Raw genomic sequence first — 21,102 nt, 5'->3', positions numbered from 1 at the left:
GTCCCAGAAAATCCATGATATTTGGTTATCATAGATATATCCCAAATTCAGAAATTAAGAGATTTCAAACAACTCACCTATTTTCATTGTCCAGAAAAACAGAACTGCTGCTCTCTGCAAGGGCTTCACTTATTGGCGAGAGGCAGAAAGGTGAAGAAAAGGCATCAGAATCAGAATCAAAAGTACTGTCCCTGCTCACATCATCAGCAGAGAGTTCTAAGGAGCCTTCCTCTTCTCCAGGCTCTGACCTCAACTCTGGTCCCTCCTCTATACCATCCACTGACAATTCAGATCTATTTGGCTCATCCTGAGAACTGATAGTAGATAATATTCCTGAGTCACTATGGACAGGCTGGGTAGCTTGGATAGGACTGCCTGTCCCCAAGCCTTGGGATAGCTTTTCCCCATCTTCCAATGAGGAGCTTATGTGGACAGTATCCTGGAAACTCTGGGCCACCACCAAGATGGCTTCATCCTTAGGGGTTAGAGGGTATCTTTGTTCCACAGGGGAGGGCTGATGAGGTTCTCCAGAGCCCTGAGCATGACGGCTTCGCTTGCTAGCAGCTTTGCGCACAGGGGAGCTTTCAGGGGTGATATAGCGCAGGGCCTCTTCATCTTGCCTTTGGATCCTGGAGTTAGGGACCCAAGCAAGGATGAGTGTAGTTCCCAGAAGTTCATCCTTTTCCATGTACAAGCACAAGTAACCTTTGAGAAAGCAAGAATATAAATCAGAATTACAAGGAGCTGGGCAATGGGAAAAAAATATATTAGAAGATCCTTTCCATCACTATGTATGTATAACACTATGCTAACAAGTGTGCTAGCATACTAAGATGTGGGTCATCATGTAAAAATAAAGTTCTTTAGTGATGATATATTTTAGCTCTGGCATTTAAAGAAATAACCCAAAGTTCAGCGATTCATACATAGGCATCTATACCTATACAGATTTTAAATAAACCTGAAGAATGATATGCAAAAACATTCACAATATTCACATTCCTTGCCATGACAGTTGAATCATTATTATGCAATGAGTAAGCAAAAACATGTCTTTTGGATTACAGGAAAATATGCACTTTTTGAAGAAAGGATGGTGACAGCATAAGGATAAAGGGCCATTGAAACCCTGATCCATACACAGCCCAGTACCATAGGTCCTATGGGATTGTTCTATAGAAACCACATTATATCCCTATACCATGGGCAGAAAGAACAAATAAAGAAAATTTGTTAGCTTTTAAAAGTTTCTGAAGTCAGTCTAACTTTAGAGAGTAATTTGTTATTATTGTAAAAATAGATCAGAAAAAGTACTTTACATTATATTTTTTTAGTTGTTTTTTTTTATTTTTGCAAGGCAATGGGGTTAAGTGGTTTGCCCAAGGTCACACAGCTAGGTAATTATTATGTGTCTGAGGTCAGATTTGAAAGCAAGTACTCCTGACTCCAGGGCTGGTGCTCTATCTACTGTGCCACCTCGCCATCCCTACATTTTATTTTTTTAAAAACTCACAGAAGGCCCTCGTACCATCTGATTATCTCAAAAACTCACTGAAGCAAACAGTGCCATTATTATTAAATATTATTAAAAATCATTAAATAGTACCAGCTATTATTAAACTAGATTAAATAATTTGCATAAATTCACAAAGTACAGTAGATTTAAAGTCCTACTCTAACTTCACAGAAGACTTAAAGGTTAAATTAAGTATTTTAGTCTGAGGATTGGTCTTAAAAATTATTTTGAATAGAAGATCCTAAAAGAAAGAGGACATTTATTTTGATAGTCAACTACACAGCGATAGCACAAATGGGCAATTAACAATATGAATCGACAATACCACAATATTGAAACAGTAAATTACCCAGGAGCCCTCAGCAAGTCACAGGGTAACATGACAGGGTGACATCATAGGATTTAGGTCATCTAGTCAACCTCCTTATTTTATGTTAACATATTAATGCGTTTTTGGTCATTACATCAGTCATTTCCTATCCCTTCCAGATTGAACCCTCCCTTGAAACAAAGAGAAACAATTAAAAATATCTTCTCTTAGTAGACCTCTATCTCTTGCCATGAGAAGGAAAATAGATTTCATTATCTCTTCTCTGATACCGTCCTTGGATTTGCCATTATTCAGAGTTCAATTTCCTGTTAGTGATTTTTTTTCAATTACAGTCACAATGTATATTGTTCTTTTGCTTCTGCTTATCTCACTCTGTATGTTTATATAAACCTCATGTTTCTGTGATTTTCTCATCTCTTCCTGCAATCATATTTCATTACTTTCATATGCAAGTTTTCCCTCAGATAATTTTCCCCACTTTGTTTCTAAGTTCACTTCAAATAAAAAGAGTGCTGCTATGAATATTTTGGAATATATATATGACTTTTGTCTCTATTTTTCACTTCCTTGAACGTATTTGTTAAAGAGTAAAATCACTGTTGTTTTCCTCAAAGGACTGCCAATAGAAATCCAGAATTAGATGGATTATTAGCAATTCTATTTGTCTTATCAAATTCTCTTATCTTATCCCTATCTTTTCTTCACTATTAACAATTTAAAAGGTGTGAAGTGAAAATGCATTTATAATAGTGAGCATTTATTTTTTAATGATAAGGAGTTACAGAATGTTTTCAGATAGTAATTAGTTGTTTGTAATTCTTTTTTTGAAAATGTTTGTAGGTACTATTTTCCTAATAGGGAAAGAATCTTGGTGTTTATGATATATTTGTGTTGCTTCCCTGAAGATTTTGGATCTTTTATCAGTGGTATCTGATAAAAAAAAAATTTTCACTTTACTAATCCTTCTAATTTTCTTGACCGATTTAATTCAAGCAAGGACATTTAAATTTAATGGTCAAAATCAATTTTCTGGTTTTTTATAATTACCTCTATCCCTCAATTAGTTAAGAATTCTTCTCATAGTGACAAATTATACCTGATCTTGTTCTTGTCTCATGTGATGTTAATTTGAAACTAATTTCTGCTCACTTGCTTTCATATTTTTATAGCAGTTTTTATCAAAAAAAGACTTCCTTCTAATGATCTAAGACCATTCATATTCTTAGGTTACCCAAATAGAGTTGGTGAGGCTCTCATAATCTCATGCCTGAACTCCTGCAACAGCCTGCTGGTTGGTCTATCAGTCCCAAGATTTCCAATACTGATACATCCTCTACTCAGCCAGCAGAGTGATTTTCCTAAATCACACTGACCATATCACTCCCCCGCCCCTAGAGTCTGTAAATTTTACTATCAAATTGAAAATCTTCTGTTTAGCTTTAAAGGCCTTCATAATGGGGCCTGCTCTTACCTTTCTCCCCTCCATGTACTCTGAAATCTATTGACTCTGATTTACTTATAAAGGACACTCCATTTACAGGCTGTCCACTGCCTCCTGGCTTCTTTCAAGTCTCAGCTAAAAAGTCTACCTTCATCAAAAAGCCTTTCCCAATTCCCCCTTCAAGATAGTTTCTTCCCTTTGGGATTTATTTTAAGTTTGTTCTTAAAATCTATATTTGATGCATGTTATCTCCCCATTAGGCTGCAAACTACTAATGTGCAAGAGTTGGATATTTTTTGGTGTGTGCCTTTCTTTTTATCTGCAGTCCTTAATGGTCCTTAATGAATGCTTGACTAGACTACTGAATATAAAGCAATAAAAAAACTATAATCAATAGTTATTGAAGAAATGTTGAAATATTAATGAGACTAAATAATTTAATCCCAAAGAACTGTTGAAACAAAGCATATATCTTTGAAACAATAGATAATTTCATTTTAAAAGTGAGAATATACTAAAATGTTTAGAATGCAATCAAAGCAACTGTTAGTGGGAAATTTCTATCTCTAAACACTTCCAACAACAACAAAAAAGTTAAACAAGGAGGGCAGGAATAGCAGCTGACACTTGAACTTGGTCAAAGGAATGAAGAATATGCTGTCCCACACAGATGGGTATAAAAATACATATCACTCAACAAAGAAATTGGAGGGAAAAGGAGAGGAGAATTCGAAGGAATACAAAAATATTTATGGGTTTATTTTTTTCTTAATAGTTACAATATTAAATATTTACAATATTTGGGGAGGCTAGGTGGCGCAGTGGATAGAGCACCCACCCTGGAGTCAGGAGTACCTGAGTTCAAATCTGGCCTCAGACACTTTGTAATTACCTAGCTGTGTGGCCTTGGGAAAACCACTTAACCCCATTGCCTTGCAAAAACCTAAAAAAAAAATTTACAAGTTTGTTTTTTCTTAAGTGGCATAGAACTAGAATTGGAGAGGATTAACTGAGGAATGGATTAACAAGTTATTATAATAAACTTAATTATGTAACTATTGTGTTATAAGAAATGATGAAGAGGATGATTTTCATAGAAATCTGAGATTTATATGGACAGGATAAGTGAAGTAAAGAGAATCTGAAGAACAATTAATACCATGACTACAATATCATAAAAGTAAACAACTATGAATGACTTAAGAAATCCCAATGAGAATAAAGGTCCACCACAGGGGATTAATGATGAAAAACAGTACTCAACCTTCTACAAGAGGATGAAAACTCAAGAATAAAGAATAATGTGTCTGTGTATGTATTCCTTTTGGATATGACCAGTTTGGAAATGTGTTTTGCTTGACTATATAAGTTTGTGAAAGAATTTCTTTTCTTTCAGGGGCGGCTAGTTGGTGCAGTGGATAGAGCACCAGCCCTGGAGTTCAAATCCGATCTCAGACACTTAATAATTACCTAGCTATGTGGCCTTGGGCAAGTCACTTAACCCCATCTGCCTTACAAAAAACAAACAAAAAACACACCTAAAGAAAAATTTGTTTTCTTTCTTTTTTCTTTCATTTTCATTTTCATGGTAGGGAAAGGGTGTAGATGGTAGATTTCTACTGATTAAAAAAAATTAAGTTTAATTTTTAAAAAAGAGAAAGAACAGATCACAGAATTGTGGAATCAACTAAATAACCTAGAAAATCAACAAATAAAAATATCAAACTAAATATTTAAATCAAAACTAGGAAACTCAAAGAAGATACTGAAAAAAATTGAAAGCAAACAATAATGAATTAATGAATTAAAATTTTTTTAAAAGAATTTTTAGGGGCAGCTAGGTGGCGTAGTGGATAAAGCACTGGCCCTGGAGTCAGGAGTACCTGGGTTCCAATCTGGTCTCAGACACTTAATAATTACCTAGTTGTGTGGCCTTGGGCAAGCCACTTAACCCCATTTGCCTTACAAAAAAAAAAACTAAAAAAAAAAAGAATTTCTAAAAGATTGGTAAGTGGTGGCAGCTAGGTGGCGCAGTGGATAGAGCACCAGCTCTGGAATCAGAAGTACCTGAGTTCAAATCCAGCCTTAGACACTTAAATTACCTAGCTGTGTGGCCTTGGGGAAGTCACTTAACCCCATTTGCCTTCCAAAAAAAAAAGATAAGTGAAAAAGATAAGTGGTAAGTGAACTGATATTTTTAAAAAGAAACTAAATTTTCAGCATTAAAAATGTAAAACAAACAAATTATTAGAAATTATTTTGGGGCAGCTAGGTGGGGCAGCTAGGTGGCACAGTGGATAAAGCATTGGCCCTGGAGTCAGGAGTACCTGGGTTCAAATCCAGACTCAGACACTTAATAATTACCTAGCTGTGTGGCCTTGGGCAAGCCACAAAATCCTAAAAAAAAAATTTATTTTGTCCAAGGATATGCCAAGAAACTAATATAAATAAAAATGAATAAGCAAAAAACCCCACATAGTTACATCAATAAATGCAGAAAAGGTTTGATGAAATTCAAACCAGTTTCTGCAAAAAAAAAATAATAATTTCATTTTGTTCTCACAATAAGCATAAAGTGCTCGAATTATCCTATTTTAAATCTATAAGAGGATAATGACTTGCCCAAGCCTGATTCCAAGTCTAGGTCTCTATCTGCTCCTATTGATTTAATTAACTAGTATCAATAATTAATATAAAATATTAGTTATATATTATTTTGTATAACTCAAATGTTACTTATAATAAGGCAAAAAAAAAGGCATTTGGAGAGAAAAAAAAAAGAGTTGAACAAAAAGACCAAAATGACTAAAGATTTAAGGCAAAGATTCTTAACCTAGGTTCATTAACTTAGCTTTTTTAAATCTTGACAATTACTGAAATATAATTTGCTTTGCAATAAATTTTATTTTTATGCACTTAAAATACATTATTCAGAAGTAGTCCATAGTCCATAGGCTTCAAAAGACTGCCAAAGGGGTTTGTGCCCTCCCCCCCACAAAAGTTAAGAATCCCTTATTTAAGGGGAACTTAAGAGAATCAGGAATAGTGAAAAATGAGGTAGTTGATCTGAAGCATTGTGGACTAAATCCAAGGAACTCAGCAAAGTCTCAGAAAATTAATAGCTTCAGCAGTTTCATTCTACAAAATAAATATCAAATATCAAAAGCATTTTCATTTATAGAGTAATATTACAACCTAAAAGGCAATAATAGGAAGGAAAATCCCCTTCCAAATAACTATAAATTAAATATCCAAAGTTCCATCTACCAGATGTACAGACTCAATTATAAAATGTTCCACAAAAAAAAAAGAGAAATTAATTGGAGAAATAATGTTCATAGCTGGGTTGAGTCAGCATAATAAAAATTACAAAACTACCAAACTTGTATTTTTTAATACCTTACCAAGCTATAAAAAAGATACTTTGCACACCCTGATAAAATAACAAAATTACTTAGAAAAAGAAATTCCTGTTTGATTAAAAATTGCAGGAAGATTAGAAAACAATCTGGCTTAGAGTAACATCACATCCCACAAGCCATTTTAAATGGATATTGGATTTTATTGATAATAAAAACAATACTATTAAAAATTAGGAAAGTTCATATTCTTCTCATAGTTTTGGGTAGGAGACAGGGATAGAAGAAATGACAAGATATAAAATATATAACTAATTCCTTTCAACTGAAAAGCTACTGTACAAACAAAATTAATGCACCTAAGATAAGAAATGAAGTAGTCAAATGAGAAATAATGTCTCGGATTAAATTCTCTTGAGAAAGCCTGATATCCAAGCTATATAAACACATATAATTATAACAGTTAATATATAGTGATTATTCTGTCAATAGTAAGACATTGATAAGCATTTTATAATTATTATCTCCTTTGATCCCCATAACAATCCTGAGAGATATGCTACTGGTATTTTCATTTTGCAGTTGGGGAAACTGAGGGACACAAGTGATTTGCCTAGGATCACAGACCTAATAATTATCTATGGTCATATTTGAACTCAGGTCCTCCTAGCTTTCAGGCTTAGCATTTATCTACTGTGTCACCTAGTAGCCACATACACTTGTATATAAACACATACTTACACACGTACATTCATCATCATATAAATATACACAGGTGTATTTAACAAGCCAAAAGTTATCTCTAATAGATACATGATAAAAGGATATGAAGAATACTCAAAAGAATTATAAACTATTAACAATCACATGAAAGAATACACCAAGTCACTTATGAGAGAAATATAAATCAAAACAAACTCTAAAGTTTAACCTTACATCCTGAAAACTGGGCAAACATGGGGGGAAAAAGATGGGAAACAGATAATGGTGAAAGAAATGCACACTGGTGGACTGTTGGTTGAGCTACAGATCAGTACAACCATTTTGGAAAACAATTTGGTTCTGTATGTAAACAAATGGACTTATTCATATAATTTGACCTAGAGGATATCAATAAAATCTATAAACCAAAATATTTATAGCAGCATTTTTTTAATAGCAAAGAGAAACAAAATAAAAGTCCATTTATTGAGGAACGGTTTAAAAAACTGCTGTCCATAAATGAAATGAAATGATACTGTGCTGTAAGAAACAACAAATGAGAAAGATAGAAGTATAGAAAGAGCTACATGAATAGTAAACAGAGCTAAGAAAAAAAATATGACTGTGAACAGAAGGAACAATACAAAACAATAAAAAAAAAAAAGAATGTTGCAAAATCACAAAAAATAAGTTTGGCCCGGACAAGAAATATGAAAAGACACACTCCATCTACGTAAGAAGACCAGGTTAGCAAAACTTTGGAGCTTTTCAATGTATTGCTCTGTCATGATGATTTTTTCCCTTCTTTTTCTTTTTATGTCTTTAAAAATACTATTTTATTTTGTGAGGTATTACATGAGAAGGTAGTAAGGACTCTGGGAAAAGTTATAGGACTATATATCTCAAAAAAAGGAAATAAATTGTTAATTGACAAGAAAGTCACTTCAGAATCATCCATTTAAAGTTAGATCAAGCAATACTAAATTAGGAAGGGGAAAAAAACTCCAATCTGACCTATTCAAACAAGCTGTTGAAATAAAAAACTGGAAAATGATAAAAAGAAAAATATATTAGCCTAAATTATCACCATTTCCCATAGCAGTTTAACTGACATGAAGTAGCAATCAAAACAAGGAACTTCAAACAGACAAGAAATTGATTGCTTCAGTCAACATTCAATTTCTTTGCCAAGCTGAAAGATATAACAGGCAACCCTGGTTTAGGATACCAACAGATTTGTGCAACATTATGTAGGATAATAAATGAAGATCATAAGGAGTATTACTTCATTAAAACAGAAAGTTGCATGGGTGGCTAGGTGGTGCAGTGGATAGAGCACTGGCCCTGGAGTCAGGAGTACCTGAGTTCAAATCTGATCTCAGACACTTAATAATTACCTAGCTGTGTGGCCTTAGGTAAACCACTTAACCCCATTTGCCTTGCAAAACAAACAAACAAACAAACAAAAAAAACAACCAGAAAGTTGTAGAGCTGAAAACAAGCCTAGAAGGTTCCCATGAGACCCAAGCAAAATCATACCAAGAGATAGATAACTGAAAGGAAATGGAAAATAGTACAGATTTATCACTATTTCTAAAAAGAAGCCTTACATTAAAAAAAGACTGGTGCATTTTGTTATCATTTTTTTATTATTATTCATATTAAGTGTATGTACATTTATATACGTATGTGTGTATATATGTATATAATATATGTGAAATTTATATTACATACAAAGAAAAAAAGCAAAAACACCTGAGTCAGTGACTACCACTGTTCTCTGAGAACTACTGAGATTTCACTTAGAATTTCCAATATGTTCTGCATGATTTCACAAGTATAATTACTATTATATTGCTTGCCTTCTCAATGGGAGAGGGACAAGAGGAAGAGAAGGTAGAACTCAAAAACCTTTTAAATGACTAAATTTAAATATTTTTTTAAAACATGAATTCTACTTCCATCTATCCAGTGCATTCAGTTAGTGTTCTTGTCATTCTGTTCATATTATACTCTGCACTAATTCATACAAAACGTATTTATCTGAATTCTTCATACTTGTCATTTCTTACTGCTCAGTAATATTTACTGACTTCCTGTGAAGATAGTGACCTGATTTCTCCTTTGATTTTTAAAATTTCTAATTTGGTATTTGATTGGGGATTTTTGATTTGTTCTTTCTCTATTTTTTTTAGTTGCATGTTTAGTTCATTCATTTCCTCTTTCTCCAATTTACTCATATAAGCATTTAGAGCTATAATATATCCCCTGAGAGTTGCTTTGAAGGAATCCCATAGGTTTTGGTATGTTGTTTCATTATCATCATTATCTAGGATAAAATGGTTAATTCTTTCTATAATTTGTTTTTTGGTCCACTCATTTTTTAAGATGAGGTTATTCAGTTTCCAATTTGCTCTGGGTCTATATCTCCTTGGCCCAGTATTGCATATGACTTTTATTGCATTGTGATCTGAGAAAGATGTATTCACTATTTCTGCCTTTCTGCAGTTGATCATTAGGTTTTTATGTCCTAGTACATGGTCAATTTTTGTATAAGTTCCATGTACTGCAGAGAAAAAGGTATATTCCTTCCTATCCCCATTCAGTTTCCTCCATAAGTCTACCATATCTAATTTTTCTAACAATCTATTTACTTCCCTAATTTCTTTCTTGTTTGTTTTATGATTTGATTTATCTAGATCTGATAGCAGGAGGTTGAGGTCTCCTACTAGTAGAGTTTTGCTGTCCATGTCTTCCTGTAATTCTTTCAGCTTCTCCTCTAAGAATTTGGATGTTGTCCCACTGGGTGCATATATATTCAAAACTGAAATGACTTTATTGTCTATGGTACCTTTGAAGATAATGACCTGAAACTGAGTCTGGCTGCCCAGCTTGTTCATACATACCCCAGTAAAATCTCAAGTTTCCAACAGACCAAATAACCAAATACATTCAACGTAAAACTCAACTTTATCTTCCACCCAGTTCTGCACAAAAAAGTTAAGAAGCTCACTGATAAAGGAAAAAAGGATTCCTTAAGTTAATCAAATTTCAGTGTGTACCTAGGGATGATTCACACATAGTTTGAGAAACTTTGTACTAAACTTGAACTCATAAAGAATGAAGTTTCAACCTTAAACATTTACAAATTGTATGATTCTAAACTTTATGTTCCTCAGTTTCCCTATCTGTAGAATGGAAATAACTATAGCACCTACCTTCCAAGGTTTTCGTGAAATCAAAGTTTTATTAAAGCTTAGTTGTTCTTTGTGCCTCTAGCAAGATTAACACACACACACAAAATTTAATGTAAAAAAGAACCACAAACTTAGAGAACTAAGTGATATTAATGGGTGGTTAAGAGAATAATCAGAAGATAAACAAAAAAGTACATTTCAAATCCTTGAGGGAAGAATTAAAATAGGGGTGGATGACTGGGTGAGTGTACTAAAATCTTAAGAGATACCTTAAATTGCCTATTAGAAAATTGGGGAATGGCTAAATAAACTATAGTATACGACTGTATGGAATATTACCTCACTGATGAAAAGACAATTTCCAAGAATCACTAATGCAGAATGAAGTAAGCAGAACCAAATAGTTTAGGAAATTATATTTCTGCCTATATTTATGGTCACTATGTAGATTCATTTAGCTTAAGTTAATCTGTTCAACAGTGGGAGGGTGTTAGCAATAGTGATAAAAAAATTACTAAAGCTTCTAAAGTATTTTAAGCAAGATAGTTTTGAAATTTACAAGTAAAATTTACTATATACTTTTTAGAAACAAGTAGTGAAATTAAGATTCAGTTTCACAAAAATTCTATTTTGCTCTATGGAATATACTTTTACTTAAAGTTCAAAATAAAAACAGAAACTTTCTAAAGTGGTTATACTACATTATATTCATATCATAATTTTTTCAGCTATTGCCCAATTTACAAGAACTCATTTTGTTTTCTATTCTTGGTTTCCACAAAACTTGTTATAATGAATGTTTTAGTACATATATATGTAGTGTATTTTTTTTTTTTGTTTTTGCAAGGCAATAGGGTTAAGTGGCTTGCCCAAGGCCACAGAGCTAGGTAATTATTAAGTATCTGAGGCTGGATTTGAACTCAGGTACTCCTGACTCCACGGCCAGTGCTCTATGCACTGTACCACCTAGCTGCCTGATATATATATGGAGAGAGAGAGAGAGAGAGAGGGAGGGAGAATCTTGAACTTTCTGACCTGGAGAGGGGAGGGATCACTGGGTCAAAGGCTATACAGAATATTGTCACATTACTTTTCCAATTCCAAAATTCATATTTAGAACTACTGGACCAATTCACAGTTCTACCAACAGTGCCTATCTATTTTCTCAAAGTCTACACACACCAAGACACAGATACATCACTCACTTTTCTTGGAGTTTTTGTTGTTGCTATTTCTTTTACTATATTTACAAATTTTCAGTCATTTCCCATTTTTCTTACTATTAATGATCTGAAGTCTGTAAAAAAATCTGGATACTAATCTGATTACTTAGTATGTTATGTTAGGAAACACTCAATTATTGAGCATTATTTAAGTATCCATATGCCACTAAGTAGAGTGCTAGGTGCTCATAATACAAAGACAAAAATGCAATAGCCCAGAACTCAAAAATCTTAGTATAGATCAGGGAAAATCATACATACACATTTACAAAAGAAAAAAAGTAAATATAAACAAATAGTCTATTTTTCTAGGACCTTGTTCCAAGGAAACAATTCCCAAAGTATCATTCAAACATTTTTTATCCAGGAGAACACTGTATACATTAACAGTATTGTTATATGGTGATTTATGATGACAGATTTAGTTCTTCTCAGTAAAAATCATCCAAAAAAATGAATGTTGAAAACTATCTTTACATGGAATTGGGGAAAAAAAATAAAGAAAAACCAAAAAAACACCATTTTCAACCAGTCCACTTTAAGAGATTTCTGGCTCCACTTCATTGTTGAGGAAGTAAAGTAAGAAAATAAAACAAATGGAAGGGTTGTGGGAAATCTGGGACACTATTACATTGTTGGTGGAGCTGTGAACTCATCCAACCTTTCTGGAGAGCAATTTGACTATGCCCAAAATATGCATACCCTTTGATCCAGCAATACCACTACTGGGTCTATACCCTGAAGAGATTATGAAAAAGGGTAAAAACATCACTTATACAAAAATATTCATAGCAGCCCTATTTGTGGTGACAAAGAATTGGAAATTAAGTGAATGTCCTTCAATTGGGGAATGGCTGAACAAACCTTGGTATATGTATGTCATAACTACTCTGCTATTAGAAACCAGGAGGGATGGGAATTCAGGGAAGCCTGGAAGGATATGCATGAACTGATACTGACTGAAATGAACAGAACCAGAAGAACATTGTTCCCTAACAGCAACATGGGGCTGATGATCAACCTTGATGAACTTGCTCATTCTATTAGTGCAACAATCAGAGGCAATTTGGGGCTGTCTGCAAAGGAAAATACTATCTGTATCCAGAGAAAGAATTGTGGAATTTGAACAAAGACCAAAGACTATTAACTTTAATTTAGGGGAAAAAAACCTGTTATCTTATTGTCTGATCTTGCTTTCTCTTATACTTTCTCTTTCTTCTTTAAGGATGTGATTTCTCTCTCATCACATTCAATTTGGATCAATGTATACCATGGAAATAATGTAAATACTGGAAAATTGCCTTCTGTGGGAGGTGGGGGGAGGGAAGGCTAGGTGGCGCAGTGGATAGAGCACTGGCCCTGGAGTCAGGAGTACCTGAGTTCAAATCTGGCCTCAGATACCTAATAATTACCTAGCTGTGCGGCCTTAGGTAAGCCACTTAACCCCACTTGCCTTGCAAAAAAAAAAAAAAGATTAGGGGGAAAAATTGTAAAACTTAAAATAAATAAAATCTTTAGAAAAAAAAAATTACAGATTTTTTTTTGCAAGGCAAATAGGGTTAAGTGACTTCCCAAGGCTACACAGCTAGGTAATTATTAAGTGTCTGAGGCTGAATTTGAACTCAGGTACTCCTGGCTCCAGGGCTGGTGCTCTATCCACTGTACCACCTAGGTGCCCTCATAAAAGGAATTATAGTTAATACCCTTAGGTTTGCAATGTGAGAAATGTAAGGTGTTGGTCTTCAGGGGGTGTGGAGGGGAGCCCTAAGGGAATCCATTACAAAGCGGGAATGGCCCAGCCAATCACAAGACTAGAAGAGTTTTCCTAATTCCATTCCAAGGATACCAAACCCAAGATCTAGACCTAATATGCTACAGAGTTTGTGCAATTAGGTAATTGAATATTAACCCACACACCCCTGTGACAACTGGGGTTCATTAGCCTATCATGCATGGGATGATGTGTGGGGGGGGGATTAAATTAGGGGCATGTCACAGAATGGGTGGACCTCTTAGATTGTAACTCAAATTCTGAGAGCTATGAGCATCCAAGAGGGAGGGGAAAGAGTTTCTGAAGACCATAAATTACCTGACTTTGAAAACTAATTCCTACCTCACGCCTAGGAGTGAGGTACCCATAAAGATGTATCTTGCAAGGTTTGTGAATAAAATGTACAATTTTTCTCTCACTCTAGCAGGTTTTTCTTTTCATTCATTTATAACAGCAAAGAATTTAACATGCATCATTTGATTAGGTCTTCAAAAAAAATCATCCTATGATTACAAGGATAACTCTCATTTTATAGATGATGGAACAGAGGCTCAAATAGCTTGGTGTTGTGCCTGGATATCAAACAGTTGGGGGGGGGGGGGAGTTAAGAGGGAACAATCTGAACCCAGAACTTTCCTGTGTTCAAGTCCACTACTCTTTGTATTCTTATTAAGCTGCCTCTCTAAAAGCAGAAAGAACACTTAAGACAGAAAAGGTTGTAGAATTTTTTTCCTTCATAATTTAAGAGATTAAGGGACAATTAAATGGCACAATGGATAGAACACCAGTCCAAAAATCAGAAGGAGCTGAGTTTAAATCTGACCTCGTACCCCTGACCTTTACTAACTATGTGACCTGGAAAGTCCCTTAACCTCAACTGCCTAGGTTTTGTTTTTGTTTTTGTTTTTTTTAAGGAGGGTGGGGGGTAGGAGATTAGGGCCATCTTCTCAGCAAAATTTGAATGTAGTCATAGAGAGCTAAAAAAAGAGAAATACAGATTTTGATTTGGAAAAGATCTGAGATTATGCCTCTTGTTTTACAGAAAATCAGGTTTAGAAAGGTTAAGTGGGGTGGCTAGGTGGTGTAGAGGATAAAGCACCAGCCCTGGAGTCAGGAGTACCTCGGTTCAAATCCAGTCTCAGACACTTAATAATTACCTAGCTGTGTGGCCTTGGGCAAGCCACTTAACCCTGTTTGCCTTACAAAAACCTTTAAAAAAAAAAAAAGAAAGGTTAAGTGACTTGCTCAGTTATAAAGGCATTAAGTAATGTAGTCCAGGTTCACTCACTCTACATTCAACACATTTTCAACTGAACTATAACAGATCCTAGAGATCTAGATGATTCTTTCAACTCCATCATTTTACAGATTAAAAAAACTGAGACAATAAGAAAAGACATGAATTGTCCAAAGTCATACAGCAATCTAGAAGGACTAGAACTCATATTTTGATTCATAAACAGTTTTTCTTTTTATCGTAACTGCCTCAATTCCTAGGCTTGCCCCCTTCACTTCTACCACCTTACCTGGGTGATGCTCCCCAAGGCCCTGCAGAACTTGTAGGGGATGGACACAGACATTGTTCTTCGAGTATATGATCTCCCCATCCAGTATGGAGGGAGGACCGCTACCACTGGGGTTGAGGGTCAAGAGGTCAGAGGCTTTTGAGGAGGCTCTTCGCAGGAGTCGCCCCAGAGACATTGCCGGGGGAATGTTTCCATTATCCGCTTGCTTCAACCCAGAACAAATGCCAAGTAAAAGATCTGCCTCAGGGAGAAGAAAAAAAAAAACAGTAAAATAAATTTCAAATTTAAAGTCAGACTTTTTAAGATAGTGTTGACAGCCTTCATGATTTAATGACTGTTTCAGAGGTTTTTTTACTCTCTTCAGTAACAATAATAAAAAATTTTTAAGGCTGTCTATTAGGCTTCTTTGAAAAAAAAGCTATATTTTTCCTTACCTGAATAAAAGCTAATTACAGTTTAAAGGCATTATTTTATTTTAAGATACAACCTACAAAATTTCTAGGATTCCATTTGTTGCATTAGTCTCTCTCTGAGCCAGCCTTACAAACACATGTCCCTTCTATTTTGAAACATTCTTCCTTGGTCGCTCTGATATTATAGTAATATTGATTTTTCTATCTCAATAACCACTCTTCACTTAATCACACAGGATTTTCTTTCTCCTTCCACATACTAACAATAAGATCTGTCCAAAAGTGAAATGACCTACTTCATGAAATAGCAAGGTCTTATTGGGAATGCAAAAGAGACTGCCATTTAGAAGTGGGTTGAAATAAAGTAACTCTAAAATAAACTCAACTCTGAGACTCTGATTAGTGTAAACTGCATAATTGTCAACTTTCTCCAAGATCAAGTCTTTGGTATGTTCTTGTTTCTTTTTTTACTTTCTCGCAGGGATCTCATCCATTCTCAAATGCACTTCAATACAGCTAATTTTTATCTGTATCTTTAGCCCTGATACCTCCCAGTTGCATCTACTGAAATTTTCCATGATGCATCTTATATTCAGCAAGTCTCAGCAAAAGCAACATACTCATTCCCATATGCCCTCCCTCCCCAAACATCTGTCTTTAACTCAGTTGTGTTAATAGAATCATCATTCTGTTAGGTGGACTCAAATCCATTTATTTATGTCTCTCAATTTATGTATCTATAAAATGAAGGGACTAAGTAGATAATTGCTAAATTTCATTCTGCTCCTAAATCTTATAATTACTTGAACAAATTCAAGTCAACAAACATTTATTAAGGTACTTACTATCTGAAAAAGGATTGACTATGTTAGGCACCAAAGATACAAAGATAAAAATGATAGTCTCTCAAGGAACTGAAAAAGAGGTGGGAGCGTGGGGAGATATGCACATAACAAAGATAAGTATAATACAAGGTAGGAAGGTTGATGGATGTAAAGAAGAGACTCAAAAGTATTTTAGGAAAATTTCACATGGCAGAGAATACTTTTTAGATTGGGACATTAGGGAAGAATTAAAAGATGTGTCACCTGAATTGAGGCTTGAAAAAAAGGCAATTCAAAAAAGATAGAAAAGAGGAGAGAGAACTTTTCAGGTGTTGGAAAGAAGGAAAGAAGTCGCCTTTCCCTCTCCGGCCACCATGAATGACACAGTAACCATCAGAACCAGGAAGTTCATGACAAACAGACTTCTTCAGCAAAAACAGATGGTTATAGATGTCCTTCATCCTGGCAAGGCCACAGTACCTAAGACTGAAATCCGAGAAAAACTGGCCAAGATGTATAAGACAACTCCAGATGTCATTTTTGTCTTTGGATTCAGAACCCATTTTGGTGGTGGCAAAACAACAGGCTTTGGCATGATTTATGATTCCCTTGACTATGCAAAGAAAAATGAACCAAAGCACAGACTTGCAAGGCATGGTCTGTATGAGAAGAAAAAGACATCAAGAAAGCAGTGAAAGGAAGGCAAGAACAGAATGAATAAAGTGAGGGGCATCGCAAAGGCAAATATCAGTGCTGGCAAAAAGAAGGACTAAAAGACACTGTAGATGTTTATCTGTGAAGATAATTTGGATTTTTTCATCAGAGCATAAATAAACTGTTAAAACTTTTAAAAAAAAGAAGGAAAGAAGTCTGTATAAATGGACAAGTATGTTTCATTTATGGAATCGTTTTCTGGAATGTAGAAGGTATAAAGGGTATCAATGTTAGATACGATTCTAAAAGCAATTTGGAGCTAGATTTTAAAGGGCCAGGGGAAGGGCGAGAGAAATGGGGAACTAGTCAGTCAAAGTTTTTAATCAGATTGGTAGTAGGAATGTATTGGGCAAGATGGGCTAGACAAATAGAACAATTAGGATGCTATTACAAATTGGTCAGGAGAAAAGATGAAGAGGACATGAACAACAGAGGCCAAAAGAATACAGAGATGAAGTTAGTCAAATTATGTGGCAAATTAGATGTTCGTAGTTTGAAGAAAACCAAGTCAAAGATTTCAAATCTAAGTCACTAGGAAGGTGGTGATATCATCAATAGATTTATTTTTCTTATTCAGATCTTTTTCCTAAAACCCTGGTGGACTGATTAGTCTTCCTTTTCAAAGGAAATTTGTACCTTTCTCATATTCTCCTTCTCCATTCTAATGCATGCTCTTTCATTAAAAGATTTATATTGAAAGTAGATGCTTCCTCAAACATCTTAGCTTCTTAATTCATCAACTCCCTTAAAGATTTCTTCACTTCAGTCACAAAGAATAACACATTCTTGATCACATTACCAATAAACCAGAAAGTACTTATTAAACACCTATTATGTGCCATTGAATGGATATACAAATACAATAAATAACACAATCCCCACTCACAAGTAGTTTACATCTCTTGGTTTTTGTTTTGCTTTTAGGTTTTGGAAAGGCAAATGGAGTTAAGTGGCTTGCCCAAGGCCACACAGCTAGATAATTATTAAGTGTCTGAGGTCGGGATTTGAACTCAGGTACTCCTGACTCCAGGGCCAGTGCTCTTATCCACTGTACCACCTAGCTGTCTCTAGTTTACATCTTTTAACCAATATTTTTAACCAAATCAATTTTCCCTCCATCCCACCCTAACTGCCACAACTAAAAAGCAAACCAAAATCCTTGCAACAAATAGGCAAATTAGTGTCAAAACCACAAATTCCCACAGAAAATATCTTTCTTTCTGCACCCTGAATCCAACATCTACTATGTGGAAGCAGATAGTTGGGCAGTAAATAGTAATGCAGGGCCTCAAGTACAGAATATGGGAGTTCAAATTCAGCCTCAACTACTTGTTTGTCACTTATGTGACCTTGGTTAAGTTATTTAACCTCTTTTTATCTCAGTTTCCTCAACTTTAAAATAGGGGTGGTTATAGCACTCACCTCCCACCCAGAGTTATTGAGAAGGAGCAAATAAAATAATATGAGTAAAGTTCTTAATGTAGGCACCATATAAATGCTAGTTTATTATTTGTTATTAATAAGGAGAATCAGAAGAGTGATATCAAAGTCAGAGTGGAAACAGATTCCAATGACTGAAAAAAGAATCAGATTTGGCAATCAAGAGATCATTCGGGACAGTAGAACTAAGACATTGGAGAAAAAGCAAAGAACTTGCCTGAGGTCTCCAAAAATTCCGCCCAAACAGCTTTATTAAAAAAATTTTAAATAATAGTTATCCTTAGATTTCAAAGAAGCTAAGTCAACTAGTAGTAACATGACTTGTACATTATATTCTATTCTAAGTGTTTGTTGTGCATAGACATTGTCTTTTATACCAAAACCATTTTAGGCACACGGCCTGATTTAATAGGAAGCAGAATTGTAGGTGCTTTAATATGATTTTTTTTTCACTTGCATCAGCAATATGGCAAAATGCCAGCATTTAATATCTGGCAACAAAGTGGCAACTCACAGTATGGGAGGAACCCAGGCCTAACAACCTGGTTAATCCAAATCTGTCTCTCATTAGTATAGTTTTTCCTCTCAGACCTTCAATCACACTCTCCCTACCCCCAAAATCACAAATTGGTATCTAATCATCTTTAAACTTTTCACTATTGATTAATGAAAATATTCTTGACAATATCTAGTCTTGAACTAGTTCAAAAATTTCACCTCTAGCAGCATAAACACAATATGAATTCCCAGGCCACCTCCATCCCACTTAATCTGGGTCCAAGTTCCAAAAACCAACCAAAAAATTAGAATACAATCAAGGAGGACCAACTGGCTCCCCAACCTGATAAGACAATTATATACCTAGAGCAGCTTTTGATAGAATTAGGTGTCTTTTGTTTTGCTTTACTTAATTAAGGGAGATATCTCTTAATTACCTTAGTTCCTTAATCTAAATAAAAGGATTTATGAAATGGGGGGGGTATTTTCAGTCCTTGATAGGGAACAAATTTAAAACTTATTCACTTTTGGGGCAGCTAGGTTGCCCAGTGAATAGAGCACAGGCCCTGGAGTCAAGAGGACCTGAGTTCAAATTCTGTCTCAAACACTTATAATTACCTAGCTGTGTGACCTTGGGCACACTGTCTCATAAAAACTTGACCCCACTGCCTTGCAAAAACTATAAATAAAAAAAATTTTATTCATTTCTGTCAAACAAATTGGAAATCCTTAAAAAAAAAAAGAAGAAATTTTAAAAATTCAAAGAAGCAATAAAATAGATAAACCATTGGTTAATTTTATTTTTAAAAAGTAATAGTTTTATATACGGCAATATTGTTTTAAGAACTTTGAGCAAATAAGTTATTTTGACTATTATAAATGCCTAAATTAAATGTAAAGGACATATGAAGAAAGAGACTATCTGAATCTGGAAAAAGAATAAATAAAAGCATATTCAGAACAATTTTACATATATATACCTATTTGTGTCTAATGGTCGCCAGGTGGGGAGAAGAGAAGGAAAATAAATTTACACATTATTTTGTTGTAAATCTGAAAGGAATACATAATACATAGTTCATAGCATGTAGATCTAAGGTTACAAAAAATTCATCTTTTTTATTGTACTATATTATGGAAATGCTTTATTCTACAAGTTAAACTAAAGAAAAAGAAAACCAAATCAGAAATGTCAAAGATGAAAAGGGTGAAATCACCAATGAAGAAGACATTAAAATCAAATTAAAGCAATGAGTAGAAATTATTTTGTCCGACTATATGTAAAGAAATCTGACAACCTAAGGGAAATGAATATTTACAAAAATGACTTGCCCTGATTAGCAAATGAAATAGAATTCTTAAAACTCCATGTCAGAAAATACTTTAACTCCATCTTAGAAAAAGAAATTTAAAAAACCATCAGTGCACTCCCTTAAAAAAATCCCCAGGTTCAGAAAGATTCATAATTGAATTCTATCAAACATTTAAAGAACAATTCCAATATTATATAAACTGTATGAATCAGAAGAAAAATAAGATTCTTTACCAAATTCCAAATATGGTGCCATTACCTAAACCAGGAAAAGTCAAAGCAATAAAAAACTATAGACCAACTGCTCTAATGAATATTGATGCAAAATTTTTAAATAAAATACTAGCAAAAAAATTTTAGTAATATATCACAAGGATCATGCACTATGTCCAGGTGGGATTTATATCAGGAGTACAAAACTAGTTCACTCTTAGAAACTTAACACTTCAATCAGCCAAGTCAATAACAAAAATCTTGATTCTCATTAGATGCAGGAAAACCAAATATATACCCATTTCTATTTTTTATAAAACCCAACAATAATTAGAGAGCATAGGAATAATGGAATTTCCCTTAAAATATCTCACCTGGAAGCATCATTTTGGACAACCTCATCACCATCCTACCAGCTTTATCAATACCCTCTGTCTAGGGCTGGAAAAATGGGATCAGAGATTCCACCCTTCACTTAAAAAGAGAGTCCAAACCAGATCAAACTATTTGCTCACTAGGCTGAACTACTTTGAAACTTCTAAGATTGATTGCTCCACCCTGTCCTAGCATCCATTACTATCTCCTCCCCCTTTCTAGCTTCCTTTTGTTTTTATCTTCACCC

At 34.4% G+C, this 21,102-nt stretch overlaps 1 protein-coding gene and 1 pseudogene across 7 annotated transcripts in view; one reads left to right on the top strand and one right to left on the bottom strand.

The window, feature by feature from the left end:
• The window catches only part of TBC1D16 (TBC1 domain family member 16), a 131,431-nt gene that overhangs the window by 73,801 nt on the left and 36,528 nt on the right, over window positions 1-21,102 (bottom strand). For 6 of the 7 annotated variants that reach the window (XR_012475985.1, XM_074224997.1, XM_074224992.1 and 3 more), the window contains 2 exons: window positions 15,067-15,303; window positions 78-705 (listed from right to left, as the gene is read on the bottom strand). Coding sequence is in view for 6 of the 7 variants with exons in the window: in XM_074224997.1 (XP_074081098.1) it covers window positions 78-705; window positions 15,067-15,241 (803 nt within the window). In the remaining variant the exon portion in view is untranslated. Of the gene's footprint in view, window positions 1-77; window positions 706-15,066; window positions 15,308-21,102 lie in introns of all 7 variants that reach the window. The other variant, XM_074224994.1, reaches the window with a different exon arrangement.
• LOC141511463 (small ribosomal subunit protein eS24 pseudogene) lies at window positions 16,676-17,029 on the top strand (annotated as a pseudogene).

The sequence above is a fragment of the Macrotis lagotis genome, chromosome 2 (assembly GCF_037893015.1).
Source record: "Macrotis lagotis isolate mMagLag1 chromosome 2, bilby.v1.9.chrom.fasta, whole genome shotgun sequence".
Classification (NCBI taxonomy): Eukaryota; Metazoa; Chordata; class Mammalia; order Peramelemorphia; family Peramelidae; genus Macrotis; species Macrotis lagotis.
The sequence above is the reverse complement of the archived record's forward strand: the minus strand, read 5'-3'. Positions and strand labels throughout refer to the sequence as shown.